The sequence below is a fragment of the Pituophis catenifer genome, unplaced genomic scaffold (assembly GCF_029215685.1).
Source record: "Pituophis catenifer annectens isolate HBS135680 unplaced genomic scaffold, rPitCat1.0.hap2 SCAF_10, whole genome shotgun sequence".
Classification (NCBI taxonomy): Eukaryota; Metazoa; Chordata; class Lepidosauria; order Squamata; family Colubridae; genus Pituophis; species Pituophis catenifer.
The window spans coordinates 22,488,238-22,512,453 of record NW_027256890.1 but is presented as its reverse complement, the minus strand read 5'-3'; the positions used below and the strand labels follow the sequence as shown (position 1 = coordinate 22,512,453).

Genomic DNA, 24,216 nt, shown 5'->3' with positions numbered 1-24,216 from the left:
TTTAGATGGATGGAATATGGCCTCTTTATTTGATTGCAAGTAATGAAGGAAAAACCTTCTGAACATGTTCATTTTCAGGAGACTATTTCACAAGCGCTATATGGGGTTCCCCAATATTAAAACTAGATGCCGCGCGTCATCACAGGATGTTTGAAATTCCACAAACTGCTATTATTTTACAAAAGGTTACTTCTTCCTTGCGAAAAGTGCTGCAAGAAACCAGCCTCCCCCTGCACTTTAAAAATGTGATAGGTTTGTCGTTGCATCTCTCGGAAAGTCACATGTTGCATTTGGATATTTGAAATCCTCCCTGTGAGCTTTAAAACGTGCCAGAAGAAATACCTGTTGAAAGGTCATTTCAAGAGGAGAGGAAAAGGTTTTCAAGACTGACCTTATTATGTTTGGGATACCATGGACACAGATTTGGTTTATATTCCCAGAGCTTTCTGCTTCTTTGTATTTCACCAACATTTGCATAACACTCAATGCAGTTTCAATTCATTTGCAGCCTGCTCCTGTTACACAGGAGTTATTCTTAGGATCGGTGAGAAAGGGCTTGGGAAAGCTACTGAATGCCTAGGGGGGAAAAAGTCAGGTTCTAATTTAATGTTTCAAAGTAGACTAAAGGTAGACAAAGATTTTAATCCGTTGCTTTAAATCATATTTCTACAGCATTTTAGCTCCAATTCAAGTTCCTGTACATAGCAAAAAAAACAACAAAGCAATGTACAGATATTTTAAAAGTCAGTCCCTTTTAATAATTTAAACAATATAGTCAAAAGACGAAAAGCACAGATAATGTACATTTAAATGTACAGATAAACAGATCTCTGCCTTTGTTTTGGTCCTTTTGACTGAAATTTAGCAATGTATAGGACCCTAACCTGCTTGTTTTTTTGGCTTTTAAAGGGTCAATGTTGACCCTGAGGAAGTTGCTGAAAAAGTCTCTGCAACTTTTTTGGCAAAATTATGCAAATGCTTTGTTAAAGAGGGAAGAAATTAACCAACACAAAGTTAGCTAATTCTAACATACTCTATATACAGTATGCTCCGAAGTAGTAGAAAGCTTACTTTATTTCATCTATTCTTTAACCAATCAAATTCCTCCCAGAGGGAGGTGCACCATTCCTGGAGGTACTGCAATACCAGGCTGATGCTTGGAGTGGACGGAGCAAGCCCCTATTCCATCTCCCAGTTCCAAAAATCCATTTAATATGTAGTCCTCAAATAGAGGACATATCAGATATTAAACTGATAAGAACAGATACTACACTTGATCTTAGCCAAAAGGCCGAGAAGCGATACCTTCCCTGGCCAGCAGCCTCCCAGGGCATTCTCTCCTATTAAACTTCAGATAATGACGAGCACATTCCTTACGGAATGTATTCCTTATCGCATCGGAATCAGCACTGCTTTGCAATCTCATCAGATACATTCTGACATCGTGCCTATTTCTACTGTCCAAGTTAACAGTCTTCTATTGTGAAGTTTTAACTATACAAATTATAAATTCTGCTAACAACGCTCATTTCCTGATTGCCTGTGCTTCTTCTGACAGCTATTGGTACAATATTTGCATAAGCCTTCCCATTTTTCCCCATCATGCCTTTGTGGCTGTTATTTCAGGACTTACCAGTAGAGACCTGAGTCCTACTCTGAAAGCTTCTTGTTCGATGAGTGTTCTTCTGAGAAAAGAAAGGAAAAGGCCCATGAGAATACGATAAATAAAAAAGGATGTCATAAAGATATTCCTTGCACAAAGCTTCCTGGTTTTCACATTTGTCCACAAAGACAAATGTAAATTCAGACGCTTTGCTTGCCGTTTCCTTCAAGCTTTGGGCATGGATTATAGAAGCTTATTTTGAAAAATAACTGGTTATTGTATTCCTTAAACACATGCGATTATGTTATAAATATACTTGCTCTGTTTCATACATATCAAAATGAACCAGCAACAATTATTATTAGTAGTGTTGAGTGCCCTATGGCGAAGAACACCAAATTCAGAACTGAAGAAGCTTCTTAGAGGAGAAGCAAAACATTTTCAAGGGGGAAAATAACCCAAGAAAGTCCAATTGCCTTTTGGAAAAGCAGCTTTGGGACAATCATGACCTGGATGGTTGAGAATCTCCATACCCAATTCAATAATAAACAAAAAATGTGTTAATCTGTTGCAATGGAAACAGAGAAACCACAGCCGTTTGTGGCATTTTTAAAAAAAGATGTAGACAGTTACATGTTGAATAACTGTCCCCCTCCAACCTGCACAAAAAGACCCCAAAGGGGGAGACTCTCTGCAGCAACAAAAACGTTCATTGCACATATCCATCCCAGAGGCTGTAGTTTGAGGAGCCCTGATTTAGTGCAATATAAAAAATGCAAATAATTTTTCTGTGGACCACCAAAATTTTCTTGCAGACCACCAGTGGTCCACAGACTACCAGTTGCTGACTGCTGCTATAGGTCACTGCATGTCAGAACTAGACACAAGATAGTTTCCCCCCCCCCCATGCCATCACTCTGCTAAACAACTAATTCCCCATAACACTGTCAAACTATCTAGAAAGGCAGCATTACCATCATTATTCTCATCTTCCCTATTACCTATCTCCTTATCTTATGACTGTAACTTTGTTGCTTGTATCTTACGATTTATATTGTTTACTTAGTATCCTAATATGATTTCTGTTGATTGCTTATTGAGTATCCACAATTATCACTAAGTGTTGTATCTAATGTTTTATGATGAATGTATTTTTACTATAATAGCAATAGTACTTACTTATATACCGCTTCACGGTGCTTTACAGCCCTGTTTAAGCAGTTTACAGTCTGTTGCCCCCAACAATCTCATTTTATCGACCTCGGAAGGATGGAAGGTTGATTCAACTTTGAGCCAGTCAGGATCGAACTGCTGGCAGCGGGCAGAGTTACCCTGCAATCCTGCATTCTAACCACTGGGAAGGAAAAAAGGAAGGAAGGAAGAAAAGGAAGGAAGGAAGAAAGGAAGGAAGAAAGGAAGGAATAGCACATATCCCGCTTCATAGTACTTTACAGCCCTTTCTAAGCGGTTTACAGAGTCAGCCTCTTGCCCCCAACAATCTGGGTCCTCATTTTAGGGACCTCAGAAGGACGGAAGGTTGATTCAAGTTTGAGCCGGTCAGAATCGAACTGTGTGTGTGCAGAGTTAGCCTGCAATCCTGCATTCTAACCATTGGGAAGGAAGGAAGGAAGGAAGGAAGGAAGGAAGGAAGGAAGGAAGGAAGGAAGGAAGGAAAAGGAGGAGGAGAGGACAGGAGAGGACAAGAGAGAGGAGAGGAGAGGAGAGGAGAGGAGAGGAGAGGAGAGGAGAGTAGCAATATCACCTAGACTTATATACCGCTTCAGTGCTTTACAGCGCCCTCTAAGCGGTTTAGAGTCAGCCTCTTGCCCCAAACAATCTGGGTCCTCATTTCAACGACCTCAGGACGGAAGGCTGAGTCAAATTGATCTATCGCTATTGTTGTATGCACACTGACAGCTTATGCACTGGAGACAAATTCCTTGTGTGTCTAATCACACTTGGCCAATAAAGAATAATAATACTTAAGACAATGGATAAAGTGGATCAAGGAGATCCCAGGACTGATTTTGAAGATGGAGAAGACAGAATTAAACACAGGTCCAAATGAAAAGCATTTGCCCATACAAAAGCAGGCCTCGTGCCCACCTGTTCAGAACAATACAGGTAGTCCTCGACTTACGACCACCACGGAGGCCAGAACTTATGTGCTAAGTGAGACAATTTTTAAGCAGGTTTTGTCCCATTTTATGGCTTTTTTTGCCACTTTCATTAAGTGAATCACTGCAGGTGTTAAATTAGTAACAGGGTTGTTAAGGGAATCTGGTTTCCCCCACATTGACTTGGCTTGTCAAAAGGTCTCAAAAGGAGATCCCATGACCCCAGGACTCTGCAACCGTCATAAATGTGAGTCAATTGCCAAGTATCTGGAATGCAAATCATGTGCAACAGTCATTAAGTGTGAAACACGATAAGGCATTTTTTTCAGTGCACCTTGTTAACCTCGGTCAGTAAGCAAATAGTCATAAGTCAAGGACCACCTATATTTATCATTTGAACGCTTGGTGCATAACGGCATCTCTGACACAGCTTGTCAGGGAGACAAATTTCTGAAGTAAACAAGGATTTTCTGTAAACAATAAATTTCTGAGGTAAAAAAACCGAGCGCCGATTGGACAAGAGACGCGCCGATCCGTTCGAAAGGCGGGCTTAACAAGAGCGGCCGCCGCCGCTGATTGGCTAACGGCGGTTTGAGCGGGAAAGGGGCGGCTGAAGCGAAGCCGGAAGAAGAGGCGAGAGCGCGTGGGGCCGCGCACGCGCCGTCATGGCAGGCAGCGACTGGGACCGGCGGGTGCTGCCCGTATGCGTCGGGGCGGTGTTGGCGACCGCGCTGGTCGCGGAGGTGCTGGTGGTGCTCCTGCGATTCCGTCCGCCCGGAGAGCCCTTCCCGCTCTGGCCCATCGCCTCGCTGCTTTTCCTGCTAACGAGCGCGCTGGAGAGCGCCCGCCGCTTCGTCATGGCTTCGCCCAGCACGCGCGGCGTCATGCTGGCGGGGGCGGGGCAAGGATGGGAGTGAGTGGGCGTGGTTACCGATCCGGCGGAGACCAATGGGAAAGCGGTCGCGCGTCGAGGGCGGGGCTTCTAAAAGTGGCGGGAAAAAAGTCCCCCCCCCCCGGCCCCGCTAGGAGGAGGGAGACTTCAATAATGAGGGAATTAAATCTCAGAGGAAAATGGAGACGAGATTGTTTGTTTTGGAGGAAACTAGGATCTCTGCACGTGCTCAGGAACACGCTGTTTCTCCATTGGGCTTCTTTTTTTTCAAAACTTCAGAAAAAAAGGGAAAATTTGGGAGAATATCAAGCCTTTCCCAATATGGAGGAGGAGCTTTAATGAAAACAAATGATTAAGTTTGTTGAACTTTTTAAGCCCTCATGGTTCCTAGGTTTATGAGGCCCCTGTCTCAAGGAGGCAGCCAGCTGTGGATTGACCAAAAGTGTAAAGGAAAGAAGGAGGTATTGCTTTCTCTCAGCCCAATCTACCTCACAGGGTTGTTCTGGGGAAAATAGCAGGAAGGAGGAGTATTAAGTAGGTTTGCCTCTTTGAATGTCATAAAGTAATAAAGGGCAGGATAAAAATCAAATAATTCGTCGGGCGTAGAGTAGTATTTGTGGACTGTAGATTTCAGACAGACCACTAGATGGCACCAAAGAGACAGGAGCTACTCTTTGCTGCCCTCTAGTGACTGCCTCATGTATGTATTTTATCTGTTTGTTTGCATGCCATCTTGTTGCAAGGTGGTGCTGGGCGGTGTACAATATTTAAAAGCAACAGAATCATAAAATATTTCCAATAAAAATACAAATTATAATTAGAAGATTGGGAAGAAAGGGGCAGGATGTGCAGGGAGGGGGGAATCTTCTATTGGTCTACCAACCACATTGGTTTTTTTTTCCAAGAAGGATTGGAATCCCAAAGGAAGACAAATGTACTCCCTGGGCTGAACCAACAAGGCTTTATTGGCTTATCTATTTATATCCTACCTTTATTTTTTTAATAAACAACTCAAGAAAGTAAATATATTTAATGCTCCTTCTTCCAATTTTCCCCACAACAACAATTCTGTAAGGTGGTTAGGCTGAGAGACAGAGACTGGTCTAAAGTCACCCAGCAGGCTTTAATGCCTTTTGTGGAACTAGAACTCATCGTCTCCTGGTGATTGGCCCAAAGTCACTCACCTGGCTTTTGTACCCAAGGCGGGACTAGAACTCAGTCTCCTGGTGATTGGCCAGGAGACAGACACTCAGCCAGCTTTCATGCCTAAGGCAGGACTAGAACTCATTGTCTCCTGGTGATTGGCCCAAAGTCACTCACCTGGCTTTCATGCCCAAGGCAGGACTAGAACTCACTGTCTCCTAGTTATTGGCCAGGAGGCAGTCATTCAGCCAGCTTTCAGGTCTAAGGTGGGAGTAGAACTAGAACTCAGTCTAAGGTGGGACTAGAACTCACTGTCTCCTAATGATTGGTACAAGGCACCCAGTCAGCACCATCTAATCATCCACCCTCTCCTAACGCTCATTCTTTCGCCTCCCTCCAGTTACTGCTATGCCTGCCAGACTCACGTGCCGCCCCGCTGCAGCCACTGCTTTACCTGCAACGTTTGCGTCCTGCGACGAGATCACCATTGCCTGCTGCTCGGCCAGTGTTTAGGCTATCAGAACTACCGTTACTTCCTCTGCCTGCTGCTTTATGGGTCGGTCGCCTTGCTGTACGGCAGCTTACTCAATGCTAACGTGGTTTGGATGCTGCTAGAGGAAGGTGGCTTTGCATACAAAATCCTCCTGCTGATGCTGCCTTGGCTGATGTTCCTGATGGGTAAGAACGAGTGAGAGCTTTTATTTATTTATTTATTTATTAATTCATTTATTTCAGGGGTCAGCAACCTGCGGCTCCGGAGCCACATGCGGCTCTTTGGGCCCTCTGCTGTGGCTCCCTGTCGGGTGATCCCACAACTAGCTGGCCCCACCCTTCGCCCTCCCCTCCAGTCACTCCTCGCCTGGCCTGAGAAGGTACGGATGATGGCAGGGGATGGAAAAGTGGCCAGAGCAGAGACAGAGAGATACAGAGAGAGAGATATAGAAAGAGGGGGGAGGAAGGGAGAGATATATCAAAAGGGTTTTGTAGTTCCTGGTGTTTTTTAACAACCGGTTCTCTGCCCTAATGACCGGCTGAGTAGGCGTGGCTGGGGGGGGGTCATGTGACTGGTGGAAGTGAGTGACATCGAGTTGGCCACGCCCACCCAGGTTTTGTGGCTCCCAGTGTTTTCTTTTCTGTGGGAAACGGGTCCAAATGGCTCTTTGAGTGCTTAAGGTTGCAGACCCCTGCTTTATTTAAAAGAAGAAGGTGGACATTTTTTGGTATCTGGGATCCCACCTCCAAGGCACTGGTGAGGTACGAGCAAGGGGGTGAATGCAGCCTGGATGCATTGGCGAGAACTCACCAGTGTGGTATGTGACAGACGAATGCCAATCCGTCTTAAATTTTAAAGATTTACAAGACAACCATCCATCCTGTTGCACTGTATGACACTGAATGCTTTGGCAGCAACAACAGGGACCGAAAGCTATCTCCGTGCCATGGAAATGCGAATCCTCCGTTGGGTTATCGGGCATCTCCCTTCTTGACCACATCACAAATGACACCATTCGACAACTATAGAGAAGATGAGAGAAAGTCGGCTCCACTGGTATGGACATGTCCAGAGAGCAGCACCTTCCACGGTTGCCAAGACTGCCTACCAACTGGAAGCCAATGGCTGGCGATCTTGCGGGCATCCAAAACAGAGATGGCAAGACATCATCAAAACCCTGGAGATGCAGCTGATCATGCAAAGTGGCATTCAATGATCCAAAAAGCTGACCCTGCAATTTACGGGAATATACGTTAGGAAGAAGATTTATTCATTTATTTAACATATATGTCCCCCATCTAGCCGGGATTTGATTTTGGGTGGCTATCAAATATAAAAAAAATAAATAAATACAGATGGTCCTTGACTTAACAACCATTCATTTAGTGACCATTCAAAATTACAAAGGCACTGATAAAACTTACCTGACCGTTTTTTCACATTTATAATCTTTGCAGCATCTCCGTGGTCACATGATCAGAATTTGGACTCTTGACAATTGGCATGTATTTATGACGATTGCGGTGTCCTGGGTTCAGGTGACCTTCTAACAAGCGAAGTCAGTGGGGAAGCTAGATTCCCTTAACTGTGTTACTTAACAACTGCATCTTGTCTGAACAGCTGTGGGGAGAAAGATCGTAAATTGGGGCAAAGCTCACTTAATAACTGTCTCACTTAGCAACAGAAATTTTGGGCTCAAATTGTGCTCAAAAGTCGAGGATTACCTGTAAAATGTTAGAACAATAAAAATAATTTACAATGAAAAGGTAGGTAGGAAGGGAACAAGAAGCACGTGAGGGCATGTCTTAATCATGGCTGCCTGGGGAATTCTGGGAGTTGAAGTACACAGATTCTGGGAGTCTGAAATTGCCAGAGTTGGACACGTCTGCTCTAGATGAAGCAGCTATAATTATGCCTCACCTTCCTTCTCTTGCAGGGCAAGTCAGTTTCGTGACCTTTGTCTACGCTTTTGTGACCGACATCTGTGTTGTGGGCTTCTTGTTCTGCATCAGTTTCCTGCTGTTCCACAGCTTGCTGGCCCTGCGCGGACAGACCACCAAAGAATGGTTCGAAGGGAATCGCCGGTATCACTTGGGCTGGCGAAACAACCTTCGGCAAATCATGGGAAAACGCTGGCTGCTGGCCTCCCTCACGCCTTTTGCCACTTCCCGTTTGCCAGGAGATGGAATCACGTTCCAAACCAGCTCTCCGAAAACAGAAGTGCTCTCCAGATCACCCAGCAACTAAAGGTGTGTTTCTGGGATTTTAAACAATTAGGAAGTGTGTGGGAATCCAAAAAAAAAAACAAAAACATGTTGATCTGGTTTGTTAAAACAATTAAGTACAGAGTCACCCTGTGGCGAGCTAGACGGCAAACAAATTTAATAATAAATAAATTATAATTTGTAGTACTATACACAGGTATTCCTTATCTTAAAACCATTTATTTAGGTACCATTCCAAGTTGCAGCCTCCTCTTCATCATGCTTGGCAACTGACTCCTATTTATGACAGTTGCAGTGTCCCAGGTCATGCGATCACCTTTTGTGATCTGACAAGCAAAGTCAATGGGGAAGCCAGATTCACTTAACAACCGTGTTATGTGGTGGCGCAGTGGTTAAAATGCAGTATTGCAAGTAATTCTGATGACTGCTGGATGCCAGCAGTTTGACGGTTCGAGTCTAATTGGCTCATGGTTTACTCAGCCTTCCATCCTTTTGAGGTCAATAAAATGAGGACCCAGATTGTTGGGGGGCAAGATGCTGACAATAAACTGTTTAGAGAGAGGGCTGTAAAGCGTTGTGAAGCTTTACCTGGTCATGGCTTGTCAGAAACCGGGTCATGTAAACTAGCGAAGCCCCATCTGCAGGATGCAAGCAGCACAAGGAACCACACCCTCTCTGATCCGCAGAAAAAACTCTCCACAAAACTGATCCCTGACTGTGACTGTTGCTCCTGAATTTTAATCACATGACCCTGGGGATGCTGTGATGGTCATTGTCATATGTCATGTTTTTCACTGCTGTCGTAACTTCGAATGGTCACCAAACGACTAGTTGTAAGTCAAGGACTATCTGTGTGTTCAAGTTTGCTGATGACGGATTCTCTCTCTTCTAGGATTTCCCCACCTGTAATTATGAGGAAAATTGAGTTCTTTTCAACGATGGCTCTCTTCATTCAAAAGCAGACAACTTGGGTGAAAATTCTGAAGGTTTTGTCTTACATCGTTGAAAGCTGAAAACAGTGTGATCTTGGAATGGTGGTGACCGATTGTTTCCCCCACACTCTCCCCGGGAAAGGGGCTTGTAATGCTTTCGTTTCAGTGATCTGGGAAGAAGGAAATTGCTAACTGGAGCAAGAGGGGGGACACTCATGCTTGGCTAAACTGGTCTAAATGCAATGGTTAATACTGCTTTCTCCTGGTCTAAAGTATATATGTGTCTGTGTATTTTTTTTCTCCCCCTTATATCCATTGCTCTCCAAATTTGCACACCCCTTCTTTTCCCAGCTTGGGAAAAATGTGAAGCTAAAACCAAAAGTCAAACACTGCCTAGAAATGGTTTCAGGGACCAAAATCCAAGTTTATAATGCTTTGCATCTCAGTTGTTTTCTCCCCTTGCAGCAATTGTGAGACTGGTTTTTTTTTTATCCTGAGTCCTGAGATCATGCAGAAGTCAACAAACCTTACGTTATGAAATATTAGGACAATGTTTCTCAACCATGGCAACTTTAAGACAAGTGGACTTCTCCCAGAATTCCCCAGCCAGCTATGCTTTAAGAGGGGATGGGTTTCAACTTCCAAAATTAAATCATGCTGGAATTCTGGGAGATGAAACTCACCCCTCTTAAAGTACCTTGCCTGAGGAATTCTGGAAGTTGAAGTCCACCCATCTTTAAATTTCCAAGGTCGGGAGATACTGTGTCAGGGAAATGGTTAACAATTTTTACCCCTTGCTATTCTGCCTGTTCCTTCCCCATATTTGGCACTGTTCCACCCAATATTGTCCACCCAAATGTCTCTCTTCTTCCTTTCATATCCAAAATCACCAATCCCCATAGACATGGTTTGCACTGTGAGAGACCCACAAAATGTGTGGGCATTTACTGTATTCTTTTTTCTTTTCTTTTTGTTAGATTTTATCCACTTCGTTCTATGATTGTTTCTAATACGGTATTATTTTTTAATGCTTTAATGTTTTTATGCTATAAGCTGCCCAGAGTTGTTGGATACAAGATGGGAGGTTAACAAATTTCCTAAATAAAGAAATAAAGCTTTTATACAGTGCCTTTTATATTTAACTGAGCACTGATTGCACTGTAAGCTTTTCAACCTGAAAAAATAAACTCTTCCCATTTCTTCAAGTTAGGTGTACAGACTATTATCAGTGCGGTTAATTTGAATGCGTCAAGATAATGCGGTGGCCCTTGGTTGGTGTGAACAATCTCGAGAAGCTCAAAAGCAGCACTGCTTCCCAAATGTCTGCCTCTCTTAGTAACTTTGAATTATGTTGGCCTTGGATAAATGATTAAAATTATATTTTTCATTGCAGGGAAGTGTGGGGCAAATGGCTATTTTTCTGTTTTAACGTTTCATGTAACTTCTTGAGAAGAGATAAATAAATGAAAAAAATTAAGTGATGATGCCATCCTTTTGTGATCTCTTTATGTTGTTGTTGTTTTAAGTGGCATTGTAGTTGGTTGATCGGAGCAGAGGTCCCCAAACCCCATGCCAGTACCATAAGACTGTATTGTTTAGATCTGACTAAGAGTCAAATTTGCTGTGTTATTTCTTTTTATGTATTAATTTTTTTAAAAAACTGTCCACCTACACAAAGGGACTTTATTTACTGATTAGAGCAGTGTTTCTCTACTTCACCAACTTAAATCTGGGTGGACATCAACTCCCATTGCTAACTGGGGAATTCTGGGAGTTGAAGTCCGCCCCGGTTTAAATTAACCCTGGGAGCACTGGATTAGAGAAAGACGTATCACTTAAAACACACCAAATATCCCACTGAACTAAAACTTCTGTTTGAGTCTCCTTTGGCTTCAGCTTCTAGGAAGAAGCTGTTGAAACACATCGTAGAAATAATAACCGATATATCTTTCTTTTCAGCTGGGTTCAACCCTGTGACACAGACTTGAGGTACGAGGCCCAGCTAGACTTCCAATCTTAGCAGTGGTGTTTCCATGCCAACATCCAGCCTGTCCTGTGTCTTGCCTTGATTCCAGAACCCTCCGCTTTGGCTGGCCTTGTTCTGAAAGAGGACCAGTTGCTTCGGTAACCAGAGAGTAGCCAGGACTCTTCCATGTTGTCGTGGGCACCATGTTGAACCCTCATCGCCAGTCTGTGCTGACCAATGCCTGTATCAAGCCCTCGGTGGATCCCATCACCCGAACCCCCGGCACCATCTATGAACCAAAGGGGCAGGTCCGACTTTTGGGTCTGCTTTCAGAGAATACCTCGTCGCAGCAGGTAGCTTGGGTTGGCCTAACACCATTGTCATGGGTTATGGGTTCATGCCCTGCAGAAAAGTCTAATTCGTCTTAACTAACCAGTTAGAAGAGAAGAGCAAGCAGAGACAGAGGGTGTTGTGACCCAGGCCCAAGTAGTTATTACCAGACACAATCAGTTTTAAACATATTTTATTAGAACAGCTGAGAATTACTTCATTCTCCACTTAGTCCAAATTAATTCCAAAACAAATTCTTCATAAACAGTCCTTCGGCCTTATCACCAACCTTTGCTTTCTTTGGCACTGTGCCAAAGGCTTTTCTTGGCAAGAACCCCACAAAGTTCAGAAGCAAGGAACGCTGACAAGAAACAAAATGTAGCAACGTTGCTTTCCTACAAAGATCCCAAGAGCCGTTGCTGCTCTTTTAAGCCGCCTTGGAGGGCCCAATCATGTCCTGGCCTTACTGCTGAGTCATCCTTTTTGCTTTAGCTGCTCTTGCCTTCTGGCAGCTCTTCGCATGCGTGCACTAGGAACAGGCTCCTTCTGTTCCTCTGCCTCTCTGCTATCCGCCTCTGGAGGCTCCGGAGTCCACACATCGCTTCCAGATGGCCCTGGCCCCATCTCTGCCTCCGACACAGAGCCCTCGTCTGGGCCTTCCCCTGACTTCAGGACTGGCCCATTGTCCTCCCCAGCCTCCTCACTGTCCGACTCCGTTGCCAGCTCCGCAGGCTGCTGGTGGACCACAACAGAGGTGGTGGTGGTGGAGTAAAGCAAGTCATCAGCCTAGAATTGTTACGTTCCCATAAACGGTCTAAACCCAAGTCCTCTTAAATTCCGTTGATCCTTATCTAGTGTCACGTTAGTACTAACATTAGTTGACTAGATTCTTGTGTAAGGCTTAAGCAATGAATCTTAACTGAAACTGATGGTCCTGATTTTTCACGCCTGACACTAGCAACGGAAGGATCTACCCAGTGCATTAAGCTTTGGCTGGGGCAAAGAATAGCCAGAGCACCCATTAGAGGCTCACCAGTCTCTTTTAAAAAGAGACTGGACAGCTACTTGTCTGAAATGGTACAGGGTCTCCTCCTCCTCCTCCTCCTCCTCCTAGAAGACCTCCAAGGCCCCTTCCAACTCTTACTCTGTTATATCTTCCTTAGCCATCAAGTTCCCTCTTTGCCTTTTCTCAATTAAGGATTTTGTTAAAATTGTCATCAAATTAAACCACCCAGAGTCACCTTGTAGAGGTGATGGGGCGGCATAAACATGAAACAAATAAATAAAAAATCATAAGATACAAATAAAAATAAACATCATGACGGGGAAAATGAAAAAGGGGAAGAAAAGGTGTAGGTGTAAGGAAAGGGAAAAAAAGCATTAACTCCCAACCTCTTTCGGCGGATTAAAATACAGAATAAAATTGCAGCCCCCGCATTTTCCTTTACCAATTTAAATGAATTTAAATGAATTTCTATAGCAACAAGCCATTCATCAGCAAACATTAACGTCAAGAGTTCATTGTTTTTCTGTCTTGAACACAGAGTCCAGAAGCAGTTCCCAAGTCGAAACAAAGATGGATATGTTCTTTAATTAAAGCAGCCATGCCATTTGTTGTCCATCAAGTTCCCTTAATGCATTTATAGAAGCTTTTCATTAAAATATAAGACTCTGTAAAGAGACACACTGATCTCAAGCATTATCCTGATTAGTAGACCAGTTATAAAAGTACTTTAGATAGTTCATCTGGTTAATGTCTGCGTTCATTCCTTCAATTTCTATCCTAACTACAGGTAGTCCTCGACTTACAACAATTTGTTTAGTGACTGTTCGAAGTTACAGCGGCACTGAAAAAAAGCGACATGACTGTTTTTCACACCGATGACCGTTACAGCATCTTCATGGTCACGTGATTTACATTTGGAAGCTGTGGCAACTGGTTCATACTTATGACCATTGCAGTGTCCCAAGATCACGTGATCCCCTTTTGGGACCTTCTGACAAGCAAAATCAACAGGGAAACCAATTTCACTTAACAACCAGGTTACTGATTTATCGACTGCAGAGATTCATTTAATCACATCGTAAAATGGGGCGAAACTCACTTAACAAATGTCTCACTTGGCAACTAACTTGCATTTACAAGAGTTGCAGCGTCCTGCAGTCACTGAGACTTCCCAGCTGGCGTATGACAAGCAAGTCAATGATGAAACCGGCAGGGAAAGTCACAGGTTGCAATCATGTGATGTCTTACTTAACAACCACAGTGATTTGCTTAATGGCCACAGCAAAAAAAGGTTCTGAAATTGAATGCGGTCACATGGCGCCTCATTGAATGATGGCACTACTTAACGGCAAATTTTCTGGTCCCTCTCGTGGTCATAAGTCAAGGACCACCTATAGGGGTAAAATTGATAATCAGAATAGAGCTGGAAGGGACCTTGGAGGTCTTCTAGTCCAAGCCCCTGCTCAAACAGGAGCCCCTATTCCATTCCAGACAGTCTTCTTAAAAACCTCCAGTGATAAAGCACCCACAATTTCTGGAGGGAAGCTGTTCCACAGGTTAATATTGTCGTCACCCAATTCCTGCAGCTGTTCTTCCTATGTTTTAGTCTCCAGGCCTTTAATCATCTTAGTTGCTCTTTTCTGCACTCTTTCCAAAGTCTCAATATCTTTTTTGTAGTACGGCGACCGAAACTGGATGCAGTATTCCAGGTGTGGCCTTACTAAGTCTTTACAAAGCGGTACTAATATTAAAATTGCCCAAGAAAGAACAGCATCTTTCTCTTTCCTTAGGAGGACTACCTGGATGCTGGCGATGGACTGCTCATCTGTATGAAACGTGCTAAGAAAAAATCCCTTCGCCCTCTCTTCAAGGGCTGCTGGGAACCCGAACAAGACGTCCTCGATGTCAGCGAAGTCTCAGATGTCGACCCCGATCAAGGCGTAAACAAGTGAGTTTGGTGAATGCTTTCTCTGGCTTTAATCCTTTTTTTTGAAATTAAATTGCTGTCTGTGACCATAGGATTGTGGGTCCTCCAGGAACTTAAAGCCAGTTGCAAGGAGGGTTGTGCGGATCTATGAAAAAAGCTCAGTGTGTAGACCCTCAGGCTGTAAAGTGGGGCGGGGAGGATAATCTAGATCTATGAAAAGAGTTCAGAGTGTGTCAGGTTGTGCAAGGATATGTGGGGAAGAGCAGAGAAACAGTCAGATAAGAGACAGCATAACCCTCAGCTGGGTAACAGGCAGGGTAAGAGGTTCAGAAGGGACCCTCCCTAGTTTCTCAGGCTGTAAAGGAGGGGAGGGGAAGAATCTAGATCTATGGAAAGAGTTCAATCTTATCAGGTTGTGCAAAGATACTGTATATGGGGAACACCTTGGGAGATGGAGCAAATAGATATTGCCCAGGAATGGTCAAATAAGAGGCAGCATAACGGTCAGCTGTGAAACAGGTAAGACAAGAGGCTCAGAACAGACCCTCCCTAGTTTCTCAGTCTGTAAAGGAGTTGGCGGGTGTGGTATGTGGGGAAGACCTTGGCAGATGGGGCAAAGAGATGCTGCCAAGGGAACAGGCAGATTAAAGACAGTATAGCCCTCAACTGCATAATGGATGTAAAAAGAGGCTCAGATGGCACCCTCCCTAGTTTCTCAGACTGTAAAAGAGCGGGGAGAGCATCTAGATCTATGAAAAGAGTTCAGAATGTCAGTTACATGTGGGAAAGACTTTGGGAAACAGAGCAAAGAGACCCTGCCCAGGAACGGTCAGATAAGAGACAGCATAGCCCTCAGCTGTGTAACAGGCAGGGCAACAGACTCAGAAGGGACCCTCCCTAGTTTCTCAGGCTGTAAAGGAGATGCTATAATAGTATGTGGGGAAGCCCTTTGGAAGTGGGCAAAGAGACATTGCCAAGGGAACATCAGATAAGAACCTCAGCTTTCTAATGTGTGGAGAAAGAGGCTCAGAACGAACTCTCCCTAGTTTCTCAGGTTGTAAAATATAAATCTCTCCCTAGTTTCTCAGGAGTAAAATATAAATCTATGCAAAGTGTTCAGAATGTGTCAGGTTGTGCAAGAATATGTGGAGAAGACCTTGGGAGAAGGAGGAAAGAGACTCTGTCAGATAAGAGACAGCATAACCCTCAGATGTATAACAGGCAGGGTGAGAGTCTCAAAAGAAACTCTCCCTAATTTCTGTGGCTGTAAAGGCTATAATAGTATTTGGGGAAGACCTTTGGAAGTGGGCAGAGAGACATTGCTAAGGGAACATCAGATAAGAACCTCAGCTGCCTAATGCATGGAGAAAGAGGTTCAGAAGGGACCCTCCCTAGTTTCTCAGGCTGTAAAAGGGTGGAGAATATAAATCTATGGAAAGACTTCAGAATGTGTGCAAGGGTGTATGGGGAGACCTTGGGAGACAGAGCAAAGAGAACAGTCAAATTAGAGACAGCATAGCCCTCAGATGTATAACAGGCAGGGCGAGAGGCTCACAAAGAGACCCTCCCTAGTTTCTAAAGCTGTAAAGAAGTGTGGGGGGGGGGGAGAAATCTAGAACTATGGAAAAAGTTCGGTGTGTGTGCAAGGATATGAGGAGGGGGAGAAGACCTTGGGAGATGGAACAAAGAGACCCTGCCCAGGAACGGTCAGATAAGAGACAGCATAGCCCTCGGCTGTTTAACAGGCAGGGCAACAGACTCAGAAGGGACCCTCCCTAGTTTCTCAGACAGTAAAGGAAACGGCGAGAGAGTTGTACTTTCAGGCTTGCAAGATTCCTGTCAACGTGATTTTACAATATAGTAGAATTATAGCTCCCCCGTTTGCTTGTTTCTTACCTGGTTTAGCCTGGGAGGCTGACAGCAGGTGTGCAGGACCTGGGTCTGATTTTAGCTCCACTTCCCCCTAGGCAGCTGGAGCCTGCCCCTCAGGAGCAGCAGAGCAATGAACCTCCACCTCCCGAGCACCCCAAAATAGCTCCTCGCCAAGGCTCCTTCCCCTTTCACTGGATGTGGGAGAGTTTTTCCATCAAAGGCCAGACCATCTGCCAAGACCAGGTTTTGGATAAGACCAAGAAGCTGACTTTGCCGCGAGCCGCGACTGCCCCATCCCGGGAGACTCTTTACAACCCTGACGCCATCTTGGGCTCCCCAGCTCCCAAAGAGAGCCACTGCTTGGGAGCCCACAAGTCTGCCAGAACTCCTGAGGTCCCTTGCAGCAGGCCCCAGAGGTACTTGCCGCATATGGCCTTGGTTCCGAGAAGCTCTCTCCTGCCCCTCTTCTGGAAGATGGAAGCCCGGTCAGAAGCTCGGAAGCGACAGCTACGTCAGGAACGTCGCCATTGGTTGCATCTCACCCAGCAGCTCCTGAACCTGGAAGGGCACCGCCACTCGCGAGAGAAACACCTCTCGCTCGAGGAGTTAGAAGAAAAACTCCGAGCGGAGATGCTCTGCTTAGCCACGGAGCCCGAAGAGCCAGTCCCTCAAAAGGAGAAAAGGAAATCTAAGTCTCGCAGCCCGACTCCCAAGGAGGAGCCGACCTTCAAGCCGGTCATTAACCAGAAGGTGCCCAACTTCAAGTATCTGCAAAAGCGCTTCCAAGACCAGCTGGAGCAGAAGAAAGAGCAAGGTGGGTGCGGGAGAGCCTCGCCGACAGGCAGGAGTTTGTGAAGGCCACACCAGGTGCAGGGAAGGGAGGCCAGCAGCCAGACGGATGATAGTAATAGCACTTAGACTTATAATAGTAATAGCAATAGCAATAGCACTTAGACTTATATACTGCTTCACAGTGCTTTACAGCACGTTCTAAAATCAGCTTATTTCCCCCCAACAATCTGGGTCCTCATTTTACCCACCTGGGAAGGACGGAAGGCTGAGTCAACCTTGAGCCTGGTGAGATTCAAACTGCCAAACTTCTGGGCAGCCGGCAGTCAGCAGCAGTAGCCTGCAGTACTGCATTCATACCACTGTGCCACCGGGATTCCTAGTGTACAGATAGCCCTTGACTTTTGGCCGCAATTGAGCCCCAAATTTCCATTGCATTCCGTTAAGACCATTGTTATTTGGGTTGCGCCCCATGTTACGACCTCTTTTGCCACCATTAAGTGAATCAGTTCAGTTGTTAAGCAACTCGTAGGTCTCATTGAGCGAATCTGGCTTCCCCCGTTGGCTTTGTTTGTCAGGAGTCAGCTGGGAACTTTACAAGTGGTAATCCCTGGACATTGCAACTGTCATAAATACATGCCAATTGTCAAGCGACCGAAGTCTGATCCCATGACCACGGGGATGCTGCATTATTCTACGTCCAATGTGAAAAAAGCAGTCCTAAGTCACTTTCTTCCGTGCCCTTGTTAACGTTAAACAGTCGCTCAGTGAGCTGTTATACGTCGGGGACTGCCTGTACGTCCGTTTTCTCTACCTTTTCCAGGAAAACTGACCGTCTGCAAGCCGTTCCACCTTCATTCCAGTAGCTCTCAGCCTCCTTCGGAAGACGAGGAAAAAAAAGACCAGGAAGATTTCTTTCAAGACCTCCGGCGGCTTTGGAGCATACATTGGAGGGTCCAATCATGTCCAGATTTTGAACCGTCATTGGCTCCTCAAGTGATGTCCACCAAGACATCTGATAAAAGACAGGAAGCTAACAGGTAGGTGTGTGGGTTGCTTTCAGTGTTCCCCACCCTCACCCCCCCCCCCCAAAAAAAATTCTGGGGTTTTCAATAGTGGCGAATATTTATAGCTCGGGTTTAGGATGAGGGCGAAGGTTCATTTTCCGAGCTTGTGGGTCGGTTTCCAAACATTTCGTTACCCAAGCTAGGTAACATCTTCAGGGGAGTTTAGGGTCCATCGCACGGGTGAAATGCTACCGGTTCAGACCTGTTCACCTGAACCGGTAGTAATAAAAGCTACAGGTTCGGGCGAACCGATAGGGAAAAAAATTGCTACCGGTTCGGAATACCATTGATATTTCTGACGGTCAGCTGAAATTTAGATTTCTAGCGAATCTAAATCGCGCGGCACAGCTGTTCCCCTCCCCCTTGCTGTTCTACATACCTTAGAAAAGGCTTCTTAATCCTCCTTTTTTAGCCCTGCGTGACAACGCCTGTTGTGCTCCTGCATGCAAAGTGCGCATTTGGCACGCACCGCATATGTGCACACATAACAAACTGGTAGCAAAGCAAAGCAGTAGCAGACTTTGGAGCATTTCACCCCTGTTCCATCGCAAGACTCACCGATGACTCACAGCTGACCCGTCACAACACTTGACACACCCACACCTGAAGCCCTTATAAACAGAAGAACATCAACACTGACATTCCCTAAACTCCGCTGAAGACATGACCCAGCCTGGTAACGAAACATTAGGAAAGCAACCCACAAGCTCGGAGAACGGGCCTTTGCCCTCCACCATTGGGGTATATTAGACAAATAAAAATACGTCAGTGAAAAACTACAAACTTGCCAACTTGTCAGCTGAAGAACTTACGTAGAAATTGTCTCTGCTTGAAACCAAAAAACTAAAATAAAGATTTTTGTCTTTCAGTTTTAAGTTACTGAACAAACTTCCGCAGTTGGGTTAACCCAAGAGACTCCGGTTTAGTGACTCACAAGTCAGTTTTGTTTGGCAAACTCAGGCACTATCTGGGTAATAGTTAGCTATTACAGGTAGTCCTCGACTTACAACCACAATTAAGCCCAAAATTTCTGTTGCTAAGCAAGATATTTGTTAAGTGAGTTTTGTCCCATTTTATGACCTTTCTTCCCACAATTGTTAAGTGAATCAGCTGTCTTTTATGACTAAAATGGACTGGAATTCATAATCTTGTGGGGATTGGTTCAAAATTCCCCAGCTGGCTTTCATGGCTAAGGTGGGACTTGAACTCACGGTCTCCCACTGTCTGGTCTAGTGCCTTAACCATGAGACCAAACGTCTCATTTGCAAAATGAATTGTCGTAAGTCGAGGACAGCCTGTGTCAGCATCTCCTGTCTTTGTTCCATTCTTGGAGCATTTTCCCATCGCCTCAACTCCAGTCTCTTTGTCTAGGTTGCTTTTGCTGGAATGGGAACGTCGAGAACAGCAGGAGAAACACCGTGCTGAGCTGCGCAGATTGAAGGCGCAACACATGCAGCGGGAAGTGGCCAAATGCTTGGCAACTTATCGGAATAAAGGATGTTCCATGTCTTTCCAGAAAAGGCGGGAAGAACTCAGGTAAGTATCTCCACTCCCATCCCACCCCCATCTCCAAGACATCTGAGTTTCACCAATTACTGGATCAAGGTGTTTATTTTGGTACTGGGATGGGAGACCATGAGGAGATCCCGGCAGGGAAGCTAGGAAAATTAATTGAAAAATTAGCTCAGATCCAAAATGGAGGAGCCAGCTGGTTGCCAAAAACCTATAGGAATACATCTGTGAAGTTGAAGAAACAAACAAACTGGCAGAGAAATTATTCTATGTTAATGACAGGGATTGGAGGCTCGTACAGCACCTTGAAAACAAAAAAAAATTTTTTTTTAAACATTGATTAATTTACTGGATTTATGTAGCTACCCATCTCAAATATAAAACTTTAAGCAGCTTGCAATAAAATTTATAAATAAAATTTGTAAGCTTTGTTGAGCAATAGCAATAGCATTTAGACATACATACTGCTTCTCAGTGCTTTGCAGCCTTCTCTAAGTGGTTTACTGACTCTGTAAACCACAACAAGCTGGGTCCTCATTTTACCGTCCTTGGAAGGACAGAAGGCTGAGTCAACCTTGAGCCTGGTGAGATTTGAACTGCCAAATTGCAGACAGCCGACAGGCAGCAAAAGTATCCTGCAGTCCTGCACTCTACCCACTGCGCCACCATGGCTCCTAAACCATGGCTTAGTGGCAGTTGTGACATTATATACCACAGGTAGCCCTTGACTTAAGCCATTCGTTTTTTAAAATTACAACAGCACTCAAAAAAACAAACATTCCTCGTACTTATAACCGTCACAGCATCCCTGTGGCTAGGTTGTTGGCAACCGGCATATATTTTTGATGGTTGCAATATCCCAGAGTCATGTGATTGCTCTTTGTGTCCTTCCCAGCCAGCTCCGACAATTGGAAAAGCTGGATTTGCTTAATGACTGCACAATTCACCTGCATACCCGACCTGTATTTACTTATTTATCAAATTTAGATAGCCATCCATCTCACAAAATTCAGCCCTTCTTTCCATGTCCTATGTAGGAAACAAGAGAAACGGCGCATGGAGGAATACATGATCCAGCTGCAGGAGATCCAGGATCGTGTAGAGAGCCGTCCATATTTGTTTGAGAGAGTCATGCAGGTATGTGGTGCAGGACCAGACCTCGTGGGTGTGTCATGCCCCCATCAGAGTCTGAATCTGAGACCAAAGACGAACAGCTGACACAGAGTGGGAGAGTGGCTCCGTTGGCTATGGAGGAAACTGGGGAAGGGCAAAGTCAGGCTGGGCAGAGCAGGAGAGAGGTAGAACAAGGGAGAGGGGGTTCAGATGAAGACCAAAGCCCACTCCCTCCTCATCCTAGGGCACGCAGGGAAGAACACAGAAGAGAGCAATGTGGGTTGCGTGGCTGACGAGGAAGGAAAGGGCCCCGATTCCCTTCACAAGGCACACCTGGGGATGGAGTTTAAAGGAGAGGCAGATGGGAGGGGCGTTTGTCGGGAACAAACGCTGAATTCATCTAGTGTTGAAAGTTGTGGCCTGCATTCCTGGCATTCCTCCTGACTGTTTGAATTAGTGCCATGCTACTGTGTGCTTATCTTGTCTTGCTGGAATTATTCTTTGCTTCTGGGACTCATTATCTTGTCCTGCTGGAGTGATTGATTTGCAGTCATTCTGCTTACAGCATTTGGACTGGAGTATCTGCAGCCAGAAGCTGCTGCAGGTTTGTGAGAGAGCTTTTCTCCAGGCCGGAGAGTAAACAGGACGTTGGAGGCAAAGTTGGTGCCAATAAAGGGACTCATACCGGTTCTCTGGCTGTGTTGCCTTCGTGCCAAACCCCGGGTCATCACAGGGTGCCAGCTATGGTGTTATATACCCTCTTCAGCCCTACTTCTCTGGGCAAAACCCTGCCAGGGTGACAATCCAGTGAGGATCTGTACCAGTAGAAGAGGATTTTTGTATCTCAGGATTGAACGGTGGGGTCCTGAGTGTTCTCTGAGCTTGTTAGTTTTCCTGCAGACGTTTCATTAACTGACTGGGTAATGCCATCAGTGTGAAGGAGAGTGGGGTTTTTACTCCCTGTTTATATACAATAGCTTGCCTTGCCAGTGTTGTTTGGCACGTTGTTTTCTTCTACCTGTTTCCCCGAAAATAAGACCCTGTCTTATATTTTATGAACCTCTGAAATAAGCGCTTGGCCTTATTTCTGGGGAGGTCTTATTATTTTGGGGCGTATGGAGCAAGATGGGGCTCCTCTTGCCATCTTACCTGATTTCCAGCTCTGTCTCCGTAACCCTAACCAGGCTGGCTGTGCATGTGTTTAAATGTTTTCGGGGGAGAGCTTATGATCCGGGGAGGGCTTATTTTCGGGGAAACATGGTAGGTAGGTTCTTCTAGGTAGAATAAAACAGCATTTCCACCAAAATTAACAGGGCAAGCCACCATATATAAATAGAGAGCAAATCCCACTCCGTTTTAGCACTGATGATATTACCTAGTTCGGTCATGAAACGTCTTCAAGAAAATCACCAAGCTCAGAGAGAATCCCTAGCTGGGTTCACACACCACACTCCATTTTCAACGACGTCGCTCACCTCCGGCAGCCACTGCAATGTTGCTGCAACGCCTTCCCCTTTGCAAGCCATTTTTGCAAGAGTGCTCCCTATGTGCCTCCAAGCTTGCAAAAGCGGCTTCCACAAGATCATCTAACCGTGCTATGAACGTGTGGAGTTCTGCTCGGTTTTTGGTAACACTGCTTCAATGGCTACAACAAACATCCACCCAACCCTCTTTTTTTTTTTTTTTCCCTCCAGACAAATGCCCGCCAGGCAGTGGAACGCCGTTTCTCCAAAGTGTTGGCTGCCCTGGGCATCGATGAAGAGATGCTATGGAAGCATGCTGCTCGGCAGACTTTAGGGAAATATGGCATCAAAGACATGTAAGGCTGCTAGAATGGAGGGGCGGGGTACAGCCCTGCGAGGTAGTCCAGACCAGCTGGTGGTCCGTGGACCACTGGTGGTCCACAAGAAAATTTTGGTGGTCCGTAGAAAAATTATTTGCATTTTTTATATTGCACTAAATCAGGGGTCCTCAAACTACGGCCCCTGGGACGGATACGTGCAATGAATGTTTGTGTTGCTGCAGAGAGTCTCCCCCTTCGGTGTCTTTTTGTGCCGGTTTGGGGGAGGGGCAGAAATTCTGACTTGGGATCTGCTTCAGCCTCCTGGTGCAGGGCTTTGGGCGAAGGCTGGAGGGAAGTGCCGCTGGTGGCGAAGAGCCGGAGGGCCTCGTTCCAGTGGGTCTGCCTCATGGCCTGGAACTGGCTAACCATCTCAGCCCGCTGAGCCTCCAGGTGCCAGTACCTGGCCTTGCACTCCCGCAGGTCTTCCCTCTGCTTGGAAAACCTATGCTTCTAGTCCTCAGTGAGGTGCTTCTGCTGAGCCTCCTTCGTGGTCAGATCCAATTTGAACTGCTTAGCTCCAACAACTGCTTCCTATTGGGGCCCTAAGGAGCCCGAGCGGGCAGGGGAAGAGAGGTTGGGACGGGAGGGGTGCGTAGAGGCCAGCGAGGTGCCCCTCCACGTGAGTGACATCGAGTTGGCCATGCCCACCCAGTCACATGCCGACCTAGCCATGCCTACCCAGCTGGTCATTAGGCAGATCATATTAGCAGTCCGCGGGATTTAAAATTATGAATTTAGTGGTCCCTGAGATCCAAAGAGTTGGTGACCCCTGGTCCAGACAACAAAACCCAATCAGGAGATCTTGCTCTATCTTTATTGTAAGGTTTTAAGGAACAGGGTCTGGCCAGGCTGAAAGTATTTGTCCCCTCTTTTCTCTTTATTCTAAGGCAGGGGATCTCCAAACCTGGCAACTTTTCTCATGTTCTTGCTGGTATATATGTGCTTCAAAGCACTCAATTTTTTTTGAAAAAAGAAATGCAGGGATCCACAGGTTGTTGCCTGGAGTCCTTTAAAACGCCGTTTCCCAACCTTTAACATCGCAAAAATAGGCAGACTTCATTTGTGTTTCCAGGTATCAGAGCACCGAGTCCTTAGAAGAGTTCCAAAGCTCAATCTGAGCGGAAGATAGAATGGATAAAGGAAGCCATTTGGATCACCAGTTCCTCTTGCGTCCTAGACCTGTAATCCTAGACCATCTAAAAAATAAATCTAACGTTGAGAAGCAGAGGAGCCCAGCCTGCCTTTGTTCACTCGGGCGTATCCCTGCAACCTGGTAGGGAGCAGCATTGCTAAGCTTGCGGACAGAGCTGCCAGCAGCCTTCCCCATCCCCCCGGAGGCCAGAAGCGGCCCGTTTGCCAATTTCCGGAAGACTTCCAAGGGGGTGG

General features: G+C 45.5%; 2 protein-coding genes and 1 non-coding gene across 5 annotated transcripts; 2 read left to right on the top strand and 1 right to left on the bottom strand.

The window, feature by feature from the left end:
* Window positions 1–1,112: 1,112 nt before the first annotated feature.
* LOC139322510 (U2 spliceosomal RNA) lies at window positions 1,113–1,303 on the bottom strand. Its single transcript, XR_011600842.1, has one exon. It is a non-coding gene; the product is annotated as a U2 spliceosomal RNA (small nuclear RNA).
* Window positions 1,304–4,385: 3,082 nt separating this feature from the next.
* Window positions 4,386–10,961, top strand: ZDHHC24 (zinc finger DHHC-type containing 24). The gene is made up of 4 exons (XM_070951023.1): window positions 4,386–4,633; window positions 6,156–6,433; window positions 8,185–8,497; window positions 9,366–10,961. Exons 1-3 carry the CDS (start codon window positions 4,386–4,388, stop codon window positions 8,493–8,495), a joined length of 837 nt encoding a protein of 278 aa, XP_070807124.1. The 3' UTR covers window positions 8,496–8,497; window positions 9,366–10,961.
* A 24-nt stretch (window positions 10,962–10,985) lies between these two features.
* On the top strand, window positions 10,986–24,081 carry TSGA10IP (testis specific 10 interacting protein). 3 transcript variants are annotated; one of them, XM_070951020.1, is made up of 9 exons: window positions 10,986–11,394; window positions 11,481–11,724; window positions 14,498–14,655; window positions 16,602–17,320; window positions 18,119–18,335; window positions 19,734–19,898; window positions 20,912–21,011; window positions 22,682–22,806; window positions 23,903–24,081. In XM_070951020.1, the coding sequence occupies exons 2-9, from the start codon at window positions 11,575–11,577 to the stop codon at window positions 23,946–23,948; spliced, it is 1,680 nt and encodes a 559-aa protein (XP_070807121.1). In that variant the 5' UTR covers window positions 10,986–11,394; window positions 11,481–11,574; the 3' UTR covers window positions 23,949–24,081. The 3 variants fall into 3 exon arrangements, with proteins under 3 accessions (XP_070807121.1, XP_070807120.1, XP_070807122.1); XM_070951021.1 differs by lacking the exon at window positions 10,986–11,394 and adding an exon at window positions 13,495–13,744 and having other exon boundaries at window positions 11,653–11,724; XM_070951019.1 differs by having other exon boundaries at window positions 10,986–11,724.
* Window positions 24,082–24,216: the final 135 nt, after the last annotated feature.

Coding starts and splice junctions, on each gene's coding strand:
- ZDHHC24 (XM_070951023.1), top strand. CDS start 4,386: ATGGCAGGCAGCGACTGGGACCGGCGGGTGCTGCCCGTATGCGTCGGG. Junction 4,634..6,155: donor GGGGCGGGGCAAGGATGGGA/GTGAGTGGGCGT, acceptor GCCTCCCTCCAG/TTACTGCTATGCCTGCCAGA. Junction 6,434..8,184: donor TTGGCTGATGTTCCTGATGG/GTAAGAACGAGT, acceptor CTTCTCTTGCAG/GGCAAGTCAGTTTCGTGACC.
- TSGA10IP (XM_070951020.1), top strand. CDS start 11,575: ATGTTGAACCCTCATCGCCAGTCTGTGCTGACCAATGCCTGTATCAAG. Junction 11,725..14,497: donor AGAATACCTCGTCGCAGCAG/GTAGCTTGGGTT, acceptor CTCTTTCCTTAG/GAGGACTACCTGGATGCTGG. Junction 18,336..19,733: donor AAAAGACAGGAAGCTAACAG/GTAGGTGTGTGG, acceptor CTCTTTGTCTAG/GTTGCTTTTGCTGGAATGGG.